Source organism: Aplysia californica, unplaced genomic scaffold (assembly GCF_000002075.1).
Source record: "Aplysia californica isolate F4 #8 unplaced genomic scaffold, AplCal3.0 scaffold00129, whole genome shotgun sequence".
NCBI lineage: Eukaryota > Metazoa > Mollusca > Gastropoda > Aplysiida > Aplysiidae > Aplysia > Aplysia californica.
The window spans coordinates 1,043,647-1,069,356 of record NW_004797399.1 but is presented as its reverse complement, the minus strand read 5'-3'; the positions used below and the strand labels follow the sequence as shown (position 1 = coordinate 1,069,356).

The 25,710-nt window shown below is 39.1% G+C and overlaps 2 protein-coding genes across 3 annotated transcripts in view; one reads left to right on the top strand and one right to left on the bottom strand.

The window, feature by feature from the left end:
• Positions 1–582: 582 nt before the first annotated feature.
• LOC101856257 (histone acetyltransferase KAT2A) lies at positions 583–22,515 on the bottom strand. 2 transcript variants are annotated; one of them, XM_013081414.2, is made up of 17 exons: positions 22,090–22,515; positions 15,053–15,176; positions 14,388–14,533; positions 13,632–13,721; positions 12,774–12,955; positions 11,570–11,761; positions 10,498–10,601; positions 9,852–10,016; positions 9,245–9,384; positions 8,307–8,512; positions 7,827–7,953; positions 7,297–7,407; positions 5,641–5,784; positions 5,122–5,267; positions 4,436–4,508; positions 2,842–2,926; positions 583–2,077 (listed from the first exon to the last, which is right to left on the bottom strand). In XM_013081414.2, exons 1-17 carry the CDS (start codon positions 22,282–22,284, stop codon positions 1,878–1,880), a joined length of 2,430 nt encoding a protein of 809 aa, XP_012936868.1. In that variant the 5' UTR covers positions 22,285–22,515; the 3' UTR covers positions 583–1,877. The 2 variants fall into 2 exon arrangements, with proteins under 2 accessions (XP_012936868.1, XP_005096521.2); XM_005096464.3 differs by having other exon boundaries at positions 9,852–9,995; positions 22,090–22,512.
• A 307-nt stretch (positions 22,516–22,822) lies between these two features.
• The window catches only part of LOC101855863 (protein BUD31 homolog), a 14,065-nt gene continuing 11,177 nt past the window's right edge, over positions 22,823–25,710 (top strand). The window contains exon 1 of the mRNA XM_005096463.2: positions 22,823–23,098. Coding sequence (XP_005096520.1) covers positions 23,005–23,098 — 94 coding nt within the window. The 5' untranslated portion in view covers positions 22,823–23,004. The remainder of the gene's footprint in view (positions 23,099–25,710) is intronic.

The following is a 25,710-nucleotide window of genomic DNA, read 5'->3' as shown; positions in this document are numbered from 1 at the left end:
ACACACACACACAAACAAAATTGACTTTGCACATATTATCCTTCTGGGGCATTTGCTTTAGGAAGGGGAAATTAGTGGCAGGTTTTATATCTCATGTAAAAACTGCATAATTTATGCAAATTGTCTGCCATGATCATGCGATTCGTTTTTTTTTCACATGAGCAAAAACCTCATTCACTCATACAACTGTCCTCCAAGTTTGGTAATGATCCATGCATTTACAAGAGAGCAGTGCCCATTTCTCTGAACCCTCTACTTTCACCTTCAGATTAGCTCAAATGGTGTGTGGAACAAGGTTTTTTTTTACTACATAGGCATGTGGTGGAAAAGTGTTAAAGGCAAAATCTGTATTAGAGCTAGAGTGTAGTGATTCTGTGAAAGAGAGATTAAGTCAGTACATACAAGTACAAGAACCAGAAAGTCTTATTGGTATTGCATTTCTTCACACTATAGACCTGTCTACAGAGCATTATGGTAGAATTCACAGTGTTCAGCACAATAAACGAAATCGTTGTTGGGTACTAGGGTCTAGAAGACTCTGAATCAAGTTCTGTTGACCACACACTGTCCATTCTTTCTCTGTTTGCTGACGCTGTATTGGGTGCTGTTGCATTTCTTTGAGTTTGTTGAGCCATACTTTTTTTGCTGAATTGATTCACTTCCAAAATTGTGTTTTGCATGCAATGGTTGTAAGACTCGCTTGAAATGTAATTTTTAAAATGATTTTTCTATGCCACTGATATTTTCTTTTTGAGAATGTAGGTGTCTTTACTCCCCTATTGGCACAGTTTACATCATTTAGAAGGCAGGCTTTGACCATGGTCAACTTGTGCTGAAAGGGATACAGTGTCTTAGTCTTAGCAGAAAGTCCGAGATACTCGTTTAAAACTCGCCTCATACATGAATGGAACTCTGCATCTGATGGTATGCAAGCCCTATTTCTGTAGTGAATAAGATTGTGTTTGTAATGTCATGTTAAAGCAGTAACTAAAATTCAAAGTTGTGTTTTCAACCAGAATCGACATTTTAACGAAATTTTTCAATTTTCGATAAAAATTCATTTCAGAAATATATTTCAGTGTTATTAATCCCTGAGAATATTCAAATTGTTGCTATGTTATTGTTTTATTATGACCTCTGAAAAAAACAAAGAGAATGATATATGATGTCTTGATGTGACCATTAGAAGTGAAGATATAGCAGATTTTGTCATATTCGGATCATCATTTCTTGTGATTTTTATCCACCCAATACCTATAACCACCCAACAAATTTTTCCTTGGTGTTGCACACCGTTGTTTTGTAGTTGGACGGATTATATGTAAAATTTCCTACAAATTGATGAATTACACTTGAAATAATGGACCTGGGTTGCAGAGTTATGGTCGTTTTTTTTTTTTTTTAATTGCATTTTCTTCTCACAAAAACTCTAATGTAAAAGTGACCCCAAATTGGCCGAAAATTTAACATGAAAAAATCGTCATAACTTTTTAACTAATAAAGATATCAACACAATTTAAACTGTTTTATGATCATGAAGGCAAGAGCTTCCAAATGAAAGCATCATAGAGAACTTTGAAATTTTCACTAAACTGCCTATCAAATGTATGGCGTTTTTAGGGAATTATTTCCCTTGTTCTAAAGATTCAGGGCATGTGTCAGGACAGCTTCCAAGGGGTAAAATGGTTTATTAAATTATCTATAGGGCAGTCTACCTGAAACATTATCAAAACAACATCTGAGCATCTCATTTCACACACTGTATTAAATTACATTCAACCTTAACAACAACAAAAATCTGCTTGTAATGTACATTACTATACAGGAAAGAAGGAAGATGGTGGACTTGCGCAGTAAAACTTCTTACTGATGAAGTTTTAATTCAGTTTTTCCATGAGCCCAGCTTCCCTCATCTTGGTGATGTAATATTTCTCGATGGTATTTGCACATTTGTAGTACTCTGTGTCAGGCTCATTGTAAGAGCGGCAGTTTGTGATGATACGGTTCATGTCCGCGATGAAGAGATGCTTGTGGACGTAATAGCGGGCTTTCAACCGCTCTGTCATTGTGCGCAGGTCTGAGGAGGAGAGAAGAACAATACCTCAATAAGCTGCAGAGAGAAAATATCACAATATGCTAGAGAGAAAAATAGAACAATACACTACAGAGAAAAAAAATCACAATATGCCACAAAGACAAAAATTACCAGAATATGCTAAAGAGAAGAAAACACCACAATATCACGATTTATTATGTAATAAGCCTACAGGTTTGTTTGTGGACCCCGAGGCTTGTAACCGAAAAACACCCGAGATATCGACTGCTAATGCGCATCCTGTAAATACACGAGATTTGGCCACCAGGCCGACGGCGCGCCCCATAAATACACGGGAATAGGCTCAAGTGAGTTAATAAGTCTTCACAATGAACTTGATTCTGAGTTTTCAAAATAATGTAATTATTCCCTAGATATTTCAAGCCTAAACAATGACTTTGAAACAGAGCAATACAGGATATTATCAGACCATGTAATTTTTTATCAACACATACCAATTCTCATACCGGACCCTATATTCCATTAAATCAAAGGTGGCACTTTAAAATGTTCTAGCATTTTGCAGCAGAGATCGAGCCTGGCTAAGATATTAGAATGAGATAAAATAATTCGAACTATATCACAAGAACATCATAACTTCAGTTGTCAATCCTCTCCTACCTGAAAAAAAAATGTCCTTCCACCTTAGCTACTGAACAGACATCTGACCAAAAAAAACCCTCCCAGTAAATCTTGAGACAACAGCTAGTAAAACTGAGCAGCAAAAGGACTAGTAATATATTTACCCATTGGGAATTTGATGTGGTCGTAGTAATCTGGAGCTTCAGACTTGTCCACAGGTTTTAAGAATGGCCAGGAACTCGCGTGGCTCTGAAAGGTACAGAAAAGAACACCACTCACATAAATACAGATTGAGTTTGAGTAAAGAGAAGCAAACGGACTTGACAAAGGTCATTTAATATTTAGAAAAAGCAAAACAGACAGATATAAAAGATGGAGAGTTAAGAAGAAGGACTTTCTAGCGACACAATCCAGGTATGTGCTCTCATACATTTAGAATATCCATCACAAAAATAATAATCACCAATCAAAATCCACAACATGTATGTATCCACAGTCAAAAGAAATACCACAATAACCTCAAGATTTATTCCGTCAACATAAACAGCATAACACTGTCCACAGACAGGTGTGACGAATATACTCGGGTTGCGATTGAGCAAAGCTAGGACGAAAGAGACGAACCAGAACCAAAAGATCAAACTTAATACCTCTCAAGTGAAAGAGAAATAGAGTAGGACTGCACAACCTACACTAAGAACCACTCAGCTGCTGAGCTGAGAACATAAAAGAATAAAAAGATTCCTAGATATCACCTGAACCAAAAACTTAAAAAAGTAATACTTTTTTTTGTAACATTTAATGTTTTTAAAAATTACGTAAATTCTTCACGAAGTTCTCCAAAATCTGCTAAACATTGTTATTCCATTTTTACTCTCCCCCCCCCCACCCTCTAGAAGCTTGATCAAGCAATATTTCTAGAATGGACCATCTACACCCATTTGTGTCTTGACAAGAGGATATTAAAGCAGTATGCATGACACAGTTCTGTCTGTGCAAGAGACATAGAGGAAGTAGATTGCCCAAGTAGGCCACTACTACCCCTCCCTTCAGATCTCCACTTACAAAGGAGAGACATGGCGTTACATTTGGAATAAAAAAAGGTGTAAAAGTTTGCCATACTATTTTACAGACGCCATAGGGATATACATTTTGAATCAAGGAAGGTGCAAAAGTGTGCCATACTATTTTACAGGTGCCATAGGGATATAGAGCTGAGCCTGTCTTGGACGACTACCCTTTGCCAAGGAGAAAAGTGGCCTTTAAACACAGTGTCATTATAATGTTTTTTAAAAAAAGACAGAAGGGAGGAAATGGGAAGTGACTGTTTGTACGGATGATTATCTTAACTTTTTATCTCCAGGGGGGGGGGCACTACGCCGGGGTCCTTTTTTGGTACTAAACCTAAAAATGACGAAAACATCACTAAATTGGTGATTAAATTAAAAAACAAATAAACCTATTTTGATAGATCTTCATCTACAGAGTGAAATCCCGATAAAAAAGACCTGTTTTCAGCAATTGCCAAAAAGTAAATTGATGTCAAAGCAGTCATAAAGAAATGTGACCCAGCCGCTGTCAGTGGCTCACCGGAGATAAAGAGTTAAACTGGTGGCCGTTACAGCAAGTTCAACAGTATACCATCCTAAAAGAAAGGATACCACTAGGTACACCAAGCAGAGATTAAACACTTTCACAACTTGTGGTACTTCAAGGACGCCCCAAGACACCAACAAGCGTGTTGCCTGCACAACTGACCTTGACTTGCTGAAGAATGGTCCTCACTATGTTGTACAGCTGATCTGGTTCCAGAGACTGCTCCTTTTCTTTCCTGTCAATGTCAGTATTGAACAATATAATATCTACAGAAAAATTACATCATATGGTGAACCACAGGCCATGAACACAGCCATAATTCATTAAAACCAAATGTATCAAACCAAGGCAAGTTATTCAATTTCTAGGGTAAGGTTTAAAACCTCTTCAAAAGACGTTTTTGATGCTAAAATCAAAACAACAATTCAACGACCCTCTCTTGGATAATAATGAACATGGGCAGGATGCTGGCACAAATTAGAGGCACGCAATCATTGAAGTGCAGACTTCTATGAACACTAACCTTCTCCTATTTTGCTTGGAAATCACTGCTTTCATTGATCCGTCTTCAATACAAATCAGGAGTCAGGAAAAAGCTACAATAATAAAACTTCTTCCATGTCTGATGACCAAAAGGGTAGACAAGGATAGATGGCAAGCACTATACATAAAGAACAGAGGGAAAGCACTATAAATAGTATAAAAATAAAAGCACTATGGTATCTTTTCACCGTCATAAAAAAATAAAAGTACTATTGGTATCTTTTCACCATCATCTAAATCAGAAGCCTCTTCTTTAAAACAGTTCGACGAATACAGCATTCTAATACCATGGACACAACACATACTTGGCAGCAGGTTTCCAGCCCGACTCGGCCAGCCCTGGTATGTACTCCACCGGCAGGGGCAGCTTGATCCCCTCTTTGAACAGGCCCACTCCACTGTACACCTTCTCTGTTTCTATTGCCTTCCGAGCAGCAATCTTTTTCACGATCTACAGAAATACAAATAATAAACAAAACACTTGAAGAAACTGTTACAGTCTGTTCTCGACATTAATTCACAACACACGGGTTTCTTTTTATCCAAGCACAATCTATATTCAAATATTGACCTTCATAGGATATTATAAAAATAGCAGTCTAAAGGTGCTTACCCATCATTCGAAATAGAACTTTCAAAAAAATGAGAAAGCAATAATCACGTCTGTTTGCCATAACAACAATAATTGAAATAAATTATTTCAAATAAACATAATTTTGGACAGTTCATGAGGGTGAAACAAGTTTTTCCAACAAAAAATGAAAGACGATAACAATAATAGCGTAATAAAATATAACAAAAAGGACTAATGAAGAGGGTCATACTTCTTTCTGTTTGCGTATAACCCTTGAAAAGTCTGTGTAGTTGATTCTTGGACAGAGATCACATCCCATCAATGTTGCTCCTTCATAATCCTTTATGTATCCCAGATATTGCGACCGAGGGAGTTTGATGTCCTTTGAGAACCCCTGAAAACAAAAAAATAATTATCTAATTACATGAGATAAGTACAAGAGTAACTAGACCTGCATGTGAGCCTCAACCAGATTGTCTGAAAATTTTGCGCAACCCCCCCCCACCCCCCCCAAGCCTTTGTGGGTGTCATAAGGAAGGACATCTGAGTGACGAGCGACCACCCCAACAAACACAATAAAAAAGAGACCTAACCCTAACCCCAACCCCAAAAAGAACCTGCAATGGGCCTCATGTAAAAAGGCCAAAACAATTCCTAAATGAAAATTTTTTTTTTTTTTTTTTACATCTACATTGCTATAGGGTTTGATACAATAACACAATAGAATTGGAATATGAATCCTCCATCTAGATTTAGATTCTAGTAATCTAAATAAATCCAGAATCTAGATCTAGATCTTGTAGAACAAGTGAATATGAATAGGCCTAGAACTAGATCTAGAAATCCGCATCCGATTCCGAACAGAGGGACTCAGCTGAGTCTAGATTCTATATATCTAGAGTCTAGATCTAGATCTAGATTTAAATAAATGCTTATTTTTACCAATATTAATATTTCAGCACAACCTATGTTAAGTTTTGACACAATAGAATTGGAATATGAATCCTCCATAGAATTGGAATATGAATCCTCCATTGAGGTCTATAATGATCTATATAAATCTAGATCTAGATTCTATTAGAACACAAGAGAGTCGGACTTGAATGAATCCACACGATCTGAACAATTGAATTAGTCAACAAACGAAATTCAAAAACTGAAAGTAGATAATTTAAGTTGTCGTCCTTTTTCGTATTCCCATTTCTACTTAGGTTCCGACAATAATCTAAATAGGCGACGTCGGCAGTCGGCGGTGCGCGCGTCGGCACGAAAACGAAAGTGCCGACGAAGCCGACGGGAGAAAAATGGGTCGCTGGCAGTCGGCCAAGCCTCGCACTACGCACATTGACTGATACAGGCGGGCCTAGCGATAGCATCGGCCGGTTCGCGGGTCGGGTCGCGATTGTCGGATTTCAGACGATTGTCGGCAAACATGCAGGTCTAAGTAACAACCATTAGAAATGAATTTGATATTCAGGTAACCATTATCTCGAATGAAGATTAATGAGTTTCAACATGTCTGGCAAAAAAATAATCACGGGCGAGAGAAGACAATATAAACAATATCTTTGATAAACCATGGCATGTATTGCCATCATTAAAATATCCTTTATTCAGATCATTCATTAGTTTTTATGGGATCAAAACCGTGACTTTACACAAACACAAATCTTATCGCCTCTTTCTAATTCCGCAGGTCAATAGAGGTGGGCATCTTTACCATGCGTTGAGCCGGAGGTGAAAACACCAACAGTTGTATTTGCAACCGTCCACCTGAGCCAATTACTTAACAACCCATGCCATACCTCTTCAAAACTTTTACAATCAATATTTTCTTGTTGTAACTACAGTAAAATATATGTTGCACTGGACCCCAAAATCTATGTGCTCTATAAAATAAACGTACCTGCTTTTTGAAGTAACCTGTGGCAAATTCATCGGCAAATGTGAGGAAATGAGTGATGTTGTGGAGCAGGTGGTAGTCCTTCAGATGATTCATCAGAGTTGTGCCATAACCCTGAAAAACACAAAAATAACAGCAGCAATAAGTATTAATTTACCAGTACATGAGCACTTTTTTTTTCCCAGTCTTCGTTTGTTTAAGGGAAAAAGAAGTAGAGCGACACACACACAATAACTTTCAGTTAGTGTCGTACTAGAACAAAGGCAAGACAGAAGCAGAGAGAGAGCAAAGAAGGACTTACCGGTGGTACCCTCCATCCACCCACTTATGTTTTCCTACATCTGAACATGTGGTACATTATCAGAACCTATAGGTATGGCCGATGAAATGAGCTCGACTAATGTGAACATGAGCAATTTGCTTCACTGAGCTCCTTCAAGTGGTAGCTTGGTCCTCCCCTTATTCATTTTCATGGTGAATTTAACATAAAAGTAGAGACCTTATTTTTCTACAAACAGTTTTGAGGCACCTACCTTAACTTGTTCACTGGAGGTCACAGCACAGAACACAATCTCGGTGAAACACTGGGTCGGGAACATCCGAAAGCAGACGCCACCAATCACATGATTGTTCTTGATCAAGACAAGACACTTGTGCTTCCTGGGAGCAAAAGCATAGACACATGTGGAAAAGCAAATCTTCTAGTTGAGTAAATTCAAGATAATCTATTGTTCATGGTACAGTTTCTTTTTATTGGCATAAAAATGGAGTACAGAAGCCACAAAGACCATCTTGTGGCTTTTTCCCCTAATAAGTTCTACAATACCACACATTAGTTGAGCAACCAGCCAGTGTACTCGTGCAATGAAGTTAAAATGTCACAACAATAAGAGTATAGAAAAAAAAAACCAAACCAACATCCCACCAAGAAAGTAGAACACACATGCCTGTTACTGTTAGAAATAAAATAACATCATCGCTCACAAAACAAAAATAAAAACCGGCCGACTTACGGATCAAAGACCAGTCTTGTGATGTACTCCTTAGGCATGCGTGGCAGTTGATGAGAAAAGAGATTCTGCACTTCTATCAGCCACAGGAACACTTGGCGGGTGGGGCGATGGCTGAGCGAGTTGTTGACGATGTGGAAGTCGATCTTGCCATCCTTCTCCTCCTGCCTGGCCTGTTCATCCCGGGCAGCATGAGATGGGTGCAATATCTACAAAAGATTTTTTTTTAAAACAAAAAACTCTGTGAACACGATTCAGGAGCGTAAAAGTTTTTTTCCGGTCAAAACAAATACAAAATTTCAGTAATAGAAACAATTTTACAAAATCTAAGAGACATTTTGTGTTGATCATTAAAAATATATATAACTATTACTACTGCAGTCTACGATATTGAAAAGAGAGCAACTTTTAGTTAACAATACATTAATAAAGGTATTCTTTGTTTGAATGAAGAGAAGAGCACACCTACAAGATAACCATTTACTGGAGAGAAAAGGCAAGACAAACAGACAGAAACAAAAGAAGTAGAAGCAAAGATCTTACATAACAACATAGTCCACTTCTCCTCTTTGAGCCAATTAAAAAAGTGTCCTCAAAATCCGTTTGCGCCCTCTTTGAAAAAGTGCGGACGTTGCAAACAGAGTTACCTTATTTGTGTAAAAAACAATAAAATCGAAACTAACAAACGGTGCTATTCCTATTCTTCTTCTGGAAAAATTAAAGAGAGCTTCAAAACAAAGACTGCAGCGTCATCTGAACCAATGCGCGGACTTCCGCAGACACTTTTTTTTTTAGCTGAGTTAACTATCTTGTTATGTATGATCTTTGGTAGAAGTTAACAGTGGCACCCTCCAACCACCCACAAAAGACATTCGCTGAAATGAAAAGTGCTAAGAAGAAAAGCAACAGTATAAAAGAGAAAACAGAAAGGCAAAACACACCTCTGGTCCAACAATAACCCCGTCTCCCTCTGAATTGATCTCAGCCAAGACTTCCTCCAGGACTTCCTTGGAAATATCTCCCTCGATCTTCGGTCTCTTGGCACCATCACTAAGGCCGGCTTCGTCAGCTTTGCGTTTTTCTGTATTTGAATTAATTTTGAAAATTTTATTCTGAAGAGACATATACAACCTGTCAAAATATAGAGCTTTTCTAAAGCACCACAAGCACAGGAGTGTGTGTATATGAATTTGAAAAAATTGACAATTCCTTTATGAACAAGGTATTTCTTCATGCATAAGACATATAAGAAAATCTGAGGTAAATTTTACTTTCAGTTCAAGGGAGAAATCGAGACAGCTGAAAAGCAAAGACAAAGTAAAAGTCTAAAACTTAAGGAAACTTAAAAATAAACACACATACAAGAGCAAATATTGTAGTAATTATTACACAGAGGAACAGCAAAGAAATGAAAACTTACGAAAAGGATCAGCCGTGGTAATATTCTAAACCCAAATGAAGAAAATTTGTCATCAACACAAGATATGGTACATAAAAAAGAAGACTGCGATATAAAACAAAAAGGGGAAACGAAAGATTGAAAGTTACCCGCAGCATCCTGGGAGCGAGACGATCTGCGTCCATTGGTCAAGAGGCCGGGGCTGATGTTGAATCCTGAGCAAGCCTCCCCTCCGACAGTGGACGAAGTGAAGCGGTTGAGGCCACTGACCCCTGCCACACCACCTGGGCTCACTAGCCAAGAGACAAACCAGTCTACATTAGCCTTCCACAGTAAGCTACTGTAACTTGATGGGATGCTAAAGGGGACTACTGAAGACCCTAAAGTCACAGACTTGTGCCATAGGGCCAACAGCATACGACATAACAGTTACGATAAAGTAGAAGAGGAGCCTTCAAAACTTCACAAACAACCCTCTTCAGGAATTTGAACCATACTCATCTGCACCATTACTAAGCATGATACCAACTGAGCCCATGGAAAGAGAGGACGATGAGGAGGAGCTGAAGGAGAATGAGGAGAAGAAGAGGAGGAGGAAAAGGAGAAAAACTCTTCCTACAAGCAAAAGTATCAAGTCCAATGCCCAGTTCATGCTGGCATGGTTGGTGGGTAACTTGGGGTTATTTCTCAGGTTCGTCATATTTCTAATCAAAGGGCATTATTACGACACAAACAGCACGCTAAGGTAAGAAGTTACATTTTTTCTGCAGCTACTTCTAATACAAACAAATGTACCTGCAGGGGACGGAGATGGAAGATTGTTGGTCTGCTGAGAAAACTCTGGGTTCCAGATGGGAGAATTGTTTCCGTACACCTCTTGTTCCAGCATTGTGAGAAATCTTCAACAAAGAAGGAGAGAATATATCAATACTTTCATGGTATACGATTGTTCCAATAGTGCAGCACACCCAAGCAAATTTTTTTAATGCCCTATAAAAAAATGTTCCTACTACATCTGTAAAATAGTAAGTCACCCCTCAAACCTTCCTCAATTCCAAACCTACTGACCACTTCTCTACTTTGAAGCATATCAAGGCAATCAAGATCTGAACGGAAGGAAGCAAAACTTTGGCAATCTGCTTCCTCTATGTCTACTGCCTATGAAGAGATGTATCATGCACACTGCTTTAAGATCATCTGCCAAGACACAATTAAGGCCATACATACATACACCAGCGTAACACAGCCAAGGTGTGTCAATAGAAAGCAGAGGCACATGTAAACAAGTAGGACTGCCAGTGTACGAGTATTGTCACTGCCTTGTTCACACGAGATAATGGTAACCTATGACTTTCATTCCTGTTACGCTATACTGTACAGCATGCATGCATTCAAAGCCAAATTGCATTGAACATGAGAAAATTGGCCAAGAACTGCTCCTTCCCCATTAAAGTACGTTATTGGACCGGTCAGCATAACAATTGCTAACAGAAAAATGGTGTAATTCTACGTTTCACATGAATATAAGAATTAAAGTTGAACAGACAGGGTAAGTTTTGGGGACATTACTATCAGAGCATTTACAACTGTTAGCTTTTTCAAAAATAGTTCAGCATAACATATAAACCCTCCTTTTGTTTGGTTTCAGTGTTGACATTTCTTGAAAAACAGTCGAGAGCCAACAGCTTTAGCTAGAAAACTTTTATCCCTGATTATAAAGGGCTGATGTCACAATTTTTCAATGAAAAGAAAAGGCAAAAGATAAAACAAATTAGAAAAACACTTAAGTACACCCCTTGCCCACCCTTAAGGTTCATTTTATGTAACAGGCGAGCAACTGTGGAGAAACCAGAAGACTAGAAATCACCTTGGGAAATGTGTCAGGACCAAAGACCTCTTGTCCGGCGGCATTTTGTCTTTTTCTGCACGAAACTTCTCCAGCAGCTGTCTCCTCATGGTCTGAAAGACGGACCGTAACAAAGTACGCCCAAAGATGAGCGTTGTCTCATAGCGGGGCAAGCTGTCACAGAACGCCGGTACATGGCAGAAACACAACCATCTGTTTGGGAAGAGAGAGGACAAACAAAAATGTATAGAGACGAATCAAACCGAAAGCAAGAACAGGCAAAACAAAGCATAATATTACAACAAAAGATGTAATTTTATGTGATAAAGAATGTGACCTACTTCGGGGAAACATGCTGTTGCTGAATAATTAAAGTATAACATCCTAACGACTAACTTGTCAGACAACAGGTATTGTAACTGAAACCCCCTTCTGCCTCGACATATTGATATAATATGCAGTTGAAAGCAGGCCAAAATCAAGAGGCTCAACCTTTGTAAAGTACACAGACTTGCCCATTTTCACTTGTGCTTATATGATGGCATGAACTTTGAACAAGCAGAATCAGTAATAAAACCATTCTACCCTACTATGAAAAGAGAGAGTGGCAAATATTACAATGTGAGCATATTATATGGAAAACTTGAAGCTAAAATTTGCTATGAAAACAAATCTTTCCGAGTTACAATTACTTTAGAAGACATACATTTATAAATATATTTACAATACAAATAGCAGGTGACTTTGATATAGATTACATATGACAGTCTGTATTTTATAAGACATTACACCATTACAAACAGCCACTTCCAATTTCCTCCCTGGCATATTTTTATATTTGTGCCATCTTAAAAGAAGGTCATCCGTCTTAGACAGCTGCTTTTCTCCTTGACAATGGGTAGCCGTCTTAGTTTTCACTGCACTTTAGAAGACATACATTTATAAATATCTTTACAAATACCATCAACTTTGATATAAATTACAGATGTCAACAGAAGTTTTGAAATGGAATGAGTCAAGATCAGTAAGATGAGAAGACTGTTCCCCTAATTTTGCATATACCATTTTGATCCATCAGGTATACAGACATATTATTCTTAAGGACAGCAGCAAAATTTTAGAGACAACGCTGGAAAACTTTTTTAAATCTAAAAAAAAAAAAAACAACTTTTGTTGTGTATACAAACACCAAAATGTGAGGCCAATCTGTTACAAAAGTACAAACCTTGTGTAGTTCAACTTGTAGTCGTTTTCATCTTTCTCACCCAGATGCTGTCCCCTGCTGGCTGGGGGCCACAACTTCCAGTGGTTGAGGCAGTGCAGGAACATCTTGGCCAGGTCGTACATGGTCTGCCATTCTTTCTGAGCCAACGCGCCAAATTTATACACCACAAAATTTGTGACTCCCTGAAAACAAAAAAATAGATTAAATAAATTCAAAGAGTCACTGCTGTAAATCAAGTATTTAATTCAATTTCACCCCTCATGCTGAAAAAAAAAGACACCACCCCCCCCCCCCCAAAAAAAAGACTTGCATCTGGCTCAGAAACATCACGATAATATTTTAAAGACTGACTCTATAATTAACTTTCTGAAAATTGTAATCAAACAGCCATATTTTTCTCTTCCAGCTACAGCGAAGATATTCCACTACTACAAACACATTTCTTTTAATTGCCAAATACTTCATTTCCCACACCCATTTCGATGTTAAGAGTCACAAACTGTGCAAGTCCCAAATAAGGTCAAGTTTATTTCTTCACTGACATAATCACTCGGAAACCTACTTGCTTCACGTCTTTATATAGTGCAAGTTTACAGAGCAAAAATTATGAAATACGATGTTGACATAAATGTGCACATGATTATTTTTTTTTGACAGGATTGACACTCACATGCTGTTTTCCAAAAAGTCGCACTTCTGGACTTAGATGGCTTGCAACAGTCAATATGATAGATGGCTTCACCACAAAGCAAACTGCAGTACATATACATGTATACCTTTTTTTGCAAAAATGCAAGCCTCCATGTTCAGCAAAAGCCAAAACAGCTTTATCAGGTAAAAGTGAAAAGAAATAAGTACCTTTGCAATGCTTGGCTTCTCAAAAGGCGGAGTACCAACACTGCCCTCTATGACAGGCTTACTCATGTGAAGTATGCACTTTCTCAACAACTGGGAAAAGAAAGTGATTTGTGGTTAAAAATTTCCAACCAAAGTGACAAAAAATGCATACACCAACCGACATATGCAGCAGTAATAATAATATTCTGTAAGTAAAATTTGCATAGAGCAAAAGTCTAAGGATTTCCTATTCACACTTATCAAATATTTACGTTTTTGTACTTTAAAGCCAAAACTAATGATAGTTTTTAAAAAATCAAAAGCAGAGGCAAACAACACAATTTTACTCAACTTTCCAGTACAATTTGATATTGGCAACATGCATAAAAGATTTTACAATGGTTATTTTTTGGCTCAAATTGAAAAGGACAAGTACAAAAGAAAAAAATGAAACTTATCAATTATTATGACATTGTTTCTAATACTATATCGAACCCAACAACAACCAATGTTCTCAAGGACACTCAAGTTTTCATCATATCCATCCCAATGATTGATTATAAAGAATTAATCTGGACTCCCTTTAAATTGATATGAGAAGTCTTCTTTATCTCAAATGTGAGGTGTAGGATGTCATATAGGCAAGTAATATTATAGCACATTATCTGTACCTGTACTTTAAATAAAAAAGAACAAGGAATGATAAATCACATGAATGAACTTACGTTATCTATTAACCCAAAACTAAAAGGGGGAACACAGATTCTACGAACAAACCTTGAATAAATAGAAGTAAACTTGCTTCGCTTCTGCATCCTCTTCTCTTGTGACACAGACAAACAAATTTTCGACATCGACAACGATGCGCAAAAGTCTGTTCAGTTCTTCTTCATCAGCTGACTCCAAGTGGGATACGTGAGCTCCTGAAAAAAAAATTCCCAGCAATTACTTACTCTGAATGCTACAGCTTTGTGCTTTCATCATTGCTGACAGAATTTCAAATTAGGATATTTTTCGACACGACATAATCAAAGGAAATATCATAATAAATCTTTGGTTAAGGAAGTGTTTAAAGGAAAGAATTACTAAAACTATAAAGCAAACAGAAGGAAATCAGACTTTTTTCACACAAAACTAAATAACACATACCACAGGAACACACAAAAACGGACACTGCACTACCAATCAACATGAACAAAAAACTACTTGACTGTATAAAAAATTATAAAGAGGAAGTAAGGAAATGGAAACCTCCCATCACAGAAAAAAATTAAACAAATAATGGGATTGACTATTGACCCCGGGCAAGGATCATGTAACCAAATTTCCATATTTAGAGAGAACAAACTCTTTCAGCATGGCTTGAATGTATGGTGAAAACTGTACATTTGCTGGAACAATATTATGATTAATTATTCAAGTGGGAGATTAAAAAAACAGACCTAAGTTGTGGCGACAGCTCTTGCAGGGATCAGTGAGATTTGATGTCGGTTGGTTCGGATCAGATGCAGGTGTTTGGGATGGAGGGTTTGGATTCTTCCATCCATTGCACTTGCACCCTTCAAACTGAAGATGAAAAGAAACTTTTAACTTTAAGAATGAAAAATTTCAACCCATGAGACAGAAATTTCCAGGTTTACTCTGCGTCCAAGAAAAGACAAGACAAGGCTCTTTAAGGTCAGGACTAACTTTGATGATTGAAATCAGTGGTCAATACTGCAGTCAAATCATTTACTTTCACTCCCGCACACAGATATGCACTGCTTTAGGGGTCAGACTGCAGTATTTTTGCTGCAGATCACACAGCCACTAAAACTGTCGCAAATCCACAATTTTCAAGAAAAATTCAATCTTGACTTCAAAACATTAAATTATGGGAGGTTATCCCCAGATTTTTTTTTATTCAGGGGATGCAGCCCCCCCCCCCCCCTCCCCCCGAAACCTCCCAATTGGTTCAAGATGCGGAAATCTAAACAATTAGCGTGATATACTTCAATTAAAAACTATCAAATATTTTTAAAACTATTAATTTGCGACGGAAATGAGGTCGCTATTTGTGTTCAGCGTATAGTGGAAATTGGACAACTAGAAGGTAAGTGTGAGACGGAAGGGGAAGTAAAAGAGTACAAATCTAGGACTTACTCTAGACAAAAGAGACTCAAATACTGCACTTAAAGTTTAGTCATGCTGGACTCGAGAGAGGTGCCTCCAAGATTTAGGCTATCTGCTTTAGCTTGTGACTTGGGCTTCGATTTTAAAATGCAGTGAATACGTTCATGGCGCTGATTGTAGTTTGCAGGCTATGTTCACAGTGAGTTGAAAGAAGTTTGCGTATTATTAAAGTTTTTCTTTGGGGCCGCACTGCAGTCAATTTTTATCTTATTGTGAATTGTTTTACCTTTTCAGCGCTCACACTATCATCCACTTCTTTTATTTTTATTGTAAATTACCCAGCTTCGCCACTTGTCCCAAGGCGATAAGATGAAAATCTAAGTCTATATCCAGGTCTCATAGACTGACATGGCAATGGGCCACGAAGTGCAAAGTAAGGAATCTCAACCAAATTTTTGATGTCAGATTTCAGGTGAAAAAAAAAGGGTAAATTTTTACTTTCACTCCCACACACAGATGCACTGCTTCGTGGGTCAAACTGCAGTATTGTTTGCTGCAGATCACACATAACCCACCAAAACTGTCGCAAATCAATTTTCTAGAAAATGTCAAACATAACTGTAAAATATCAAATTAGGGGTTAAAACAGGGGGGCAACCTCCCAGATTTTTTTTTACCCCCTAAAGCCCCCCGATTGGTTCCAAGCGCAAAAATTACTACGCGTTTTGGCATAATGTGATATAGCTCGATTAAGAACAATCAAATTTTCAAAAACTATTAATTTGCGACGGAAATGAAGTAAAGTTGATATTCGTGTTCAGTGCATCAATATTTAAAAGAAAGTGTACAATTGGTAGATAATTGTGAGACGGGAGGGAAAGTGAAAGAATACCAAAAAAACATCCAGCGAAAGAAATAGAACTCGGCGTGAAAACTGATGACCGATTTGAACAAACTTATATTGAAGCAGACGGAGAACAGCTCGCGCGGCTTGTATTTTCAATCGCAGTTGTTGAGATTCCCGAATTCGGACTTACTGACCCCATCACCAAGTCAATCTTTTAGTCCTAGATTTTCATCTTTATACACCATTGGACAAGCGGCAAAGTGGGGTAATTCACAATAAAAATAAAAGAAATGGATGATAATGTTAGTGCTGAAAAGGTAAAACAACAATCCACAGAAAATTGACTGCAGCGCAACCCCAGAGAAAAACTTTCATAATACACAGACTAGGCCTACATACAGGGCGCCGTGAACATCATAGCCTGCAAACGTTCCCAGCGCCACTGCAATTTTTTTAAATCCCCGATGTAGCCTACCTAATTCGGTTAAGTAAGCCCTCTAACTTAGAAAACACAGAACACTAAATAAATTTTAATCATTCTCATTATTATCATAATTTTAATAGTGAATTTAAATTCTAGAATCTAGTATCCTAGTCAAGACTGAAACTGAAAAGAAAAAATACTTTTTTAAATGGCAGTGTATACAGACCCGGTAACCGGGAACAAAATCGTGAAGTATACAGACCCGGTATTGTGATTTCAGAAATTTTCAGCGCCCTCTTGGCTCAGTCAGAGTCGACTTAAAGGTTCTTCTAGATCAATGGCCTAGATCTCTCTTTCCCTTCCTGTCAACTGGGGCATGTGATATTTGCTAGCACTTCCCCCCAGAGACCGTAAATACCGAGACGGTGCAATCCTTCTTCGGCCTTAGTGCATCGTCGGAGAATCAAGGTCAGCGACTGCGCACGTCGCTCTGCGCATTAATGAGCTCACACAACACACGCAGTGTTACTATAACACGAGCTGTGGGGTGACCAGTCCGCCCCATTTTAGTATTCGATATAAATTCACGAAGATACGTTTTTAAATATAGCCTCAGTCGTTGTGGAAACATATGAATACGTTAAGATAAATTGATACAAACTGCTGTGCAAAGTTTAGGTTAAATTGATTCATCCGTTAAAGAGATGTTTGAGGACAAGTTGCGCCACCAATTTTTGACAGCACAGTAAAGATCATAGTGCAGTCTGACGTTAATAAATACACTGACTTATAGTCCACTGTGTTGCAATTGCAGGAATCACCTTTGTTTTCAATAACGTTTTCCTCCTGGGGCATTTTTAGCTTTAGATTCTGTCTTCTGTGCGACTGTTACTCTTTACACCAAAGGTTTAAAATGCGTTTAACAAAAAAAAACAGCTGCAAACAAACCAACAAATTCCACAAGTTTAAAACTGGCTTTTTCAAGCCACCGTGACGACAATGTTCAAATTGTTTCGGGCTGATGAGGGTAAGGTGCTTTGCATGGAAAGATGAGGAATCGTGAATATCCCTGTACAGTCTTGCAGACTACATCGTCTTCAAAGTGTTTCCACTTACGTCAGAAATATAATTTTTAAGTGCTTTGCATCTTTAATGTATTGCAAAATTTAACAAAATTAACAAGGTATCTGTGTTTTTTATCAAGGTCTACCGGAATTGCAACTATTGTTTGACTGAATTTCTTACTCGTTCGATTTTGATTTATCAAAAAGCTATCCACTACATCCCTGCAACTGCTTGAAGGCGATGCGATCATAATTTTGTCGGCCATTGTCTGTCTCTTCAAACGAAAATGTAACTGTTGTGTGTGTGTGTGGGGGGGGGGGGTCTGGATTATCAAGATATGTCCACCTTTTCCTCTCATGGTGACTGAGAACAGATGTTCAAGTTCATCTTGATATCACTGTAAGTAATCCTCCATTGCAGCTCACAATGTCTGCCACAGGTCCTTGCAAAGCAGTGATGTTGTGGATCCACTCACTGACTCATAGTAATGCTTTTGTAACTTTCGTTTTGTCTTCTGGACCAAACTTCATGAATTATCTTTCAACCACAGAAGTGTCTGCTGGGTTACTGGGTTACGATATTCGACAGAGAATGACACAAGTGACCACATGAAAACGTTGAAAGGATCATCAGTCTTTACAGAAATCAGATATAGCGATGTCAGACAAAGGATTAATTCAGAGATACATATTTATGTAGTGTCCCAATTTATTTGCTTTTGCTTTTTTTGCACAGCCAAACAAACGCTTTGTCGTCCAAAACTTGACACACAGTTGGTTAACTTGGGTGCCACCCTGATTAAACCTAGGGCACTGTCTTTTTCGGAGAAATTTTCAATAACTGCCCAGCTCGCAGTATCATCATGATGAGTAGGCCTACATAAATTGTGGTAGATCAACAAATTGTTTCTAATTCTTAATTAAGTGTGGAGGATCAAAGAGGATTGTGATTTTATCACCCTCGTGATGAAAAAAAAGGCTTTTCGGGGCTGAGACTAAGATTAGTGTTCTAAAACCATCTGGTTGTATGGGCCTTGGTCACACGCAAGCCTTCACCTTCAAACCAACATATTTCAAGCTTTTAATGGCCTCTAACAATGGAACAACGAGCCGCACTTCCCGCACCAGGTGCGCGCTGATAAGGGAGCAGGTCAGCGGTTGACCGTCGGCTGACGCGCAGACATTCCCCCCGGGAGTTTCGTGAGCTCGCACGCTTTTCGCCCCATTGCTTTATCATGGTATTTATAATCATTGCTTCCCCCTGTTCTCTCTCTCTCTCATGTACACACAAACACTCTATACAGGGTTTGGATGCTGAAACTTTCCGAAATCACAAAAGAGTTCCCCTACCGGGAGTGTATACTTCGTGACTTTGACATGCGCCTACACGCAGGACATAAACCGGGCTATGATTGGCTGACGAACCTGTGACCCATGAAAACATTAGGCCTACGGTAGGGTACTCTTGGCGCTTTCGACAACACGACACCCTCCATGTCACTCTCACTGCCCCCCCCCCTCTCTCCCTCTTTCCCAAGGTAGGGTAACAAACAAAAAAGTCCCCAATTTGTAACATGATATATTAATACTTGATTCTTCTTGTTCTCCTCCTGCTCTAATTCTTCCTGCTCATGCATGCCCCCCTGACCTAAAAAGAAACTGGGGGGTTTCAGGGGGGCATGCCCCCCTTTGAATTTCACAATGATTTGAAATAATTTGAGGTTTTGGTAAGGAAGTGGCTATTCTCATCCGGGGTGAGACTTGCGACCGTAGGCTATTCTCACCCGGTTTGAAACAAGACCTGTTTTTCCTAATTTCGGAATATTTACTATCAATGTGGATGATCAAATTGATAAAAGCCAAGAAAAAATTACGTTATAGCACAAAAGTAAGCTAATTTGATCGTCTTCAAAGATGCTATGGCTATTTCACTGTTCGAATCGAGCCGAACTACGCGGGTCGCCATTTTGTTTTGCCCGGAAGTTCTCGCAAGATCTACTCCTCCCCTCTCTCTCTCTCTGTCTCTTTCTGAATACTGTCTATCGGTGTGGACGATCAAATTGACCAAAACAAAGTTAAAAAATGATGTTAAAACACAAAAGTAAATTAATTTGGTTGTCTACAAAGATGCTACAGCTATTTAACTTTTCGAATCGAGCCGAACTACGCGGGTCGCCATTTTGTTTTGACCGGAAGTTCTCGCGCTACTCCTCTCTCTCTACTGCCCACAGACAAAATTGTACGCTTTTAGTAGGCTACAGTTGTAATGGAACGTTTGTTCACGGCACAGAATTCTACAATTTTTCTGATATCACAGTGTAGAATTCTGTGGTTTAGGGTGAACGCAAAATTTGTTGGCCTAGATCTAGGCTATAACGGTGAACGCGCACCGGGTGAGAATAGCCAAAAGACTCGCCTGCACTATTCTCACCCCGGGTGAGAAGAGAGGTGGCCTTTTGGTAATTAGGATTGATATTTACATGAAAACAATTGATTTGCAAGGGTTTTAGTGGCAACACGTGTGTTCTGCAGCAAAAATTATGGCAGTTTTAGTTTAGCCTTCATATCAGTGTATCTGTGTGTGGGTGTAAAAAAAGTAAAAATTTACCAAAGGCCAAAGACCATCAGGAAAAGGAAGTGACTATTCGGACTCGAGTCCGAATATGAAAACATGTTATTCGGACTCTGATTCTTGTCCAGCATGACATCACTTCCGATTTCCTGTGACTCGTGACTCCGGCTTCCTGTCCTGCCTCACTCGTGACTCGCCTCAGGCTGAGTAGAGACCGGGATCACTTCGGGCAAAATGGCGTTAATTGTGCCGGAGCCGAGTTTTTATCTTATGATGAATTTGAGGCTTGTGTATTTGAACGAATCGGTCTTTTTTTTTTCACCCAGCTCATAATATGCAGGTGCCAGGAGATCTGCTAACAAGTGATTATTCGGACTCGAGTCCGAATATGAAAAAATGTTATCCGGACTCTGATTCTTGTCCAGCATGACATCACTTCCGACTTCCTGTGACTCGTGACTCCGGCTTCCTGTCCTGCCTCACTCGTGACTCGCCTCAGGCTGGGTAGAGACCGGGAACACTTCGGGCAAAAAGGCGTTTTGTGCCGGAGCCGAGTTTTTATCTTATGATGAATTTGAGGCCGGCCTGAAAAGTTATAGCTCTTCTAATAAATGTTTATTTGTCAAGAGGTCATCAGAAGCAATTAAAGATGGCTCGTTAGCGTGTGTCGGGGTCGGATGGGCGGCCTGCACACGTGTGGCTGTGTGCGTGTCGGGGAGGGTGGTGGGCACTATCGGTCCGGGCTTTGAACGTCGCATACGCGTCAGTCTTTTTCCCCCCGGCAACTGATCATTATTACAATAATAAAATAGTCTTGACGTAGATCTACGTAATGAATTGTGCGCTGGTCTATGGAATCAAGAGTTGCCGTATGCTCAGCTCTACTCAGCAACACAACTTTTTTCTTGGTAAACAATCGAATGACACAGGCTTGTGTATTTGAACGAATCGGCCTATTTTTTTTTTTACACAGCTCATAATATGCAGGTGCCAGGTGGTCTGCTAATCTTCAATTTTACCTTTTTCTACAACAAAGAAAGTAGGAAACATGGGGGGGGGGCGTATCAATGAGGCGGCGGGCATTGGATCAGCAGATAAGGTGTGGGGGAAACTAAAAAATGGCGGAAAATTGGAAGCACTGAACGTTAGATCTATAGAACAAAGACACTTCCTTTTTTCCGGACCCGAGTCCGAATAACGACGGCCATCTGCTAATCTCCAATTTTACCTTTTTCTACAGCAAAGAAAGTGGGAAACATGGGGCCTCATGAAAAAAAACTCTCCATCAAGTGTAATACATTATCATTTTGAAACTATCGTTAATTTAGAGACCCCATGATGAACTCGAACCCAAACGCTAAAGTCTAAAGAGACCACATGGCATGGCATTCAGCATTGTTTACAAACAAAAATGGGCTAATAATACACCACGCTATCTCAAGTAAAGATTGTTTACTTACCTTGCAGCTCGAGTATACAGCGAGTTTTTCCAATTTTTTGCTTCTTGAATACCCACGCACAAGCAATTTCTTTTGAGCAATTCTTTGAAAATTGTTTGTCTTGTTCATCTCGGAAGCTGACACAGGCGTGCTGGATGATTTGGTAGCATTTTCGGCGTCATCAGCCGTAGCTTCTCCATTCGCACAGGCCGACATCTTTGTTGTGTCAATCTGGAAGAAACACGATATCGATACTGTAGAGTAGTTACGTCTGGAGTACTATTCCCACGTTGAATAGAAAAATTGACATTGAATTTCAGCAAGGATTCCCCTGAATTAGACAACAAAACGATTATAAGCTTGATATTTAGATGTAACAACAGTAATGTTAAGAATAATAAAATATGATGTGTGTTGTAATAACACAAAGATCCTACACTACCTTAAGGAGCTTTGTCTGACACACATGCACAATGAACGTTGTTGTTCAGTTATCCCCAAATTGATGCTGATACAAACGCTTCCAAACAAAAGCGTTTGCGAACAAAAATAATGTTCAATCTATTTCTCTTTTCTCAAAAATAAAAATAGTACACAATTCGTAAAAATTTCAGATAGTTTAAGGAAATGAACATATAGATCTAGACTCCTATAGTAGAAAAAAAAAATGAACAGCATAAGTCCGTGTGTTTGTTCTGGCATTTGATATCGAAATGACTTTATTCTCATTGGTAGTATCGCTTGCCGTTGTGCACACAAACTGTGCGATACTTCAGTTTCATCGTTTCATTCTGATCTTGCCAAGATAGATTCTCGTGTATTGTGTTTTCCACTTGACGGACGTGCCCGAGAACAGTCGCAAGCCAACGACAAGACAACGTCAAGAAGAATTCTAATTTTTCCCAGTCCCAGCTAAGCGAAGGTATATTTAGAGTCATGCCAAAAGTGAAAAGGAGTAGAAAGCCACCCCCTGATGGCTGGGAACTTATCGAACCAACGTTGGATGAGCTGGACCAAAAAATGAGAGAGGGTAGGTTAGGTTAGTTTAGGTGCTAGATCTAGATCTAGATCTAGATCTAGATCTAAATCTAGATCTAGATATAGATCTAGATTAGATATATAGATCTAGATATAGAAATATAGATCTAGATATCTAGATATAAATACGAAGTGGCTAGCCGTACTACTTAAGTACGGCTAGACTGCTAGGCTATGGCCCTATCGACTCAAGCCTGTTAAGTACACAGGTCTCATTAGATTAGATCTAGAATCTAGATCTAGATCTATATCTAGATCTAGATATCTAGTAATTATTCAGGTTCAAATACATGCAAGTCAGTAAGGCACCTTTTGGTTTTGTCTGAAATACAAATACTTTAGGCATTGCAAACTAAAAATTTCATTTACAATTCAGCCATCAGATCAATATTAAGTGTACGGCTAGCCTGGCCTGGCTGTCTACCCGTACTTAAGTACGGCTAGACTAGACTGCCAGTCTAGCCATACTTATCTTAGGCCCTATTAACATTAGAAAACAGGAGGACATGCACTGTCATTAAGGCAATGCCTTAAATTAAGGCACCTGGTTTCGTCTCAAATACACAAATACTTTAGGTACTGAACACTAAAAATGTATAGATCTACATGTATTTACAATTCAGTAGGCCTATTTTTTGTAAATGGTCAGTCTGTCTAGCCATCATATTAAGAATAAGTACGGCTAGACTGCGAGTCTAGCCGTCATTAAGTACGGCTAGCCTCTTCCATATAAAATGGAATCTAGATTCTAGATTATATAGATATATCTAGATATAGATCTAGATCTAAATCTAGAGGCCACCTCTATTCTCACCTGGAGTGAGAATAGTGCAGGCGAGTCTTGTGGCTATTCTCACCCGGTGCGCGTTCACCAAATTTTGCGTTCACCCTAAACCACAGAATTCTACACTGTGATAACAGAAAAATTGTAGAATTCTGTGCCGTGAACAAACGTTCCATTACAACTGTAGCCTACTAAAAGCGTACAATTTTGTCTGTGGGCAGTGAAGAGAGAGAGGAGTTCGGCTCGATTCGAAAAGTTAAATAGCCGTAGCATCTTTGTAGACAACCAAATTATTTTACTTTTGTGTTTTAACATCATTTTTTAACTTTGTTTTGGTCAATTTGATCGTCCACACCGATAGACAGTATTCAGAAAGAGACAGAGAAGAGGGGAGGAGTTGATCTTGCGAGAACTTCCGGGCGGATGAGAATAGCCACTTTCAAATCTAGATTTAGATCTCTTGACTCTTCTGTTAGACTCTTCACTCTTCTTCTTTCTTTGGTTGTGGGGGGGACGGGGGTTTGGCCTGCTAGATCTAGATCTAGATCTAGATATAGATCTAGATATATTTCTCTGAACGCTCAGGAAAATAAACTTGGACTCTATTTCTCCTTTAACGGTTTCTGTCCTCAAGATTTTTTTAATTTATGAATGGAGTGGCCTGCGCGTGCGTGAGTGTGTGTGTGGGTGTGTAAGGTTGCCCCAATCACAATTGAAGTGTATAGAGTATAGTATCTAGAGATCTATATAGATATATATCTGAATATATTCAGACATGATCCAAAATCTAGCTCTAGAAATTGAATTCACGGCAAAAGCGCTTCTTCCCAGTCATGGCAGAATAAAAGATGATGCCGAACTCTCACCAATAACCATAGAGTTACCTCTTTTAGTGTACATCTATGCCAATAACCAACAAATCTCGAGGGCGGAAACCGTTAAGAGAAATAGAGATCAATTTTATTCTCGCGAGTGTTCGGAGAAATAGTCGCTTCGGTTTGTTTATTTTAACTTCCCAGCTTGCTTGATATTGAAATGTAATGACAGTATTCATTCATTCAGTATTGAGAACACATGAAGCTGCAGCGAGCGCCTAGCACGTGTACCTCTGTGATTGGCCCAGATGATGTAGGCCTATTTCTGCCTTCTATTTTTGTCGTCTTCCGGGGCTTTCCTCGCCTGTTGACTAGATCTATATCTCACCGTGGCTTAGCGCGGGATGGGCTACGACATTAGATCTAGGTTTCATCACCGACTGCTTGGGTTGTGTGTGTATGTGCACGGGCTTGTGTGTATGTGGGGGGCCCCATAGAAGTTGGTGAACCTCATCAAGAGCATGTACGAAGGGACAAGTTACAGGGTTGTACATGATGGCCAGCTCACTGACAGCTTTGACATCAAGACTGGTGTGAGACAGGGATGGTTACTATCACCGTTCCTCTTCATATTGGCAGTCGACTGGCTGATGAAGGAAACCACCAGAGGACACAGAAATGGTATACAATGGACACAGTTGGACGATCTGGATTTTGCAGACGACTTGGCGCTTCTGTCGCACACCCAGGAACAGATAACAGATGCAAGCAAAGACTTCAGTATTAAACAGCATATTGGAGTCTGTTGGATTGAGGATCCACCCAGGAAAGTCAAAGGTCCTAAGGACAGATGCACAACGAAAGGAGCAGGTCACAATAGATGGAAAGGCACTAGAAAACGTTGAATCCTTCTTCTATCTTGGAAGTATAATTGACAGAGAAGGAGGAACAGGTGCTAAAATAAAGTCCCGCATTGGAAAAGCACAGGCTGCTTTCATATCTTTG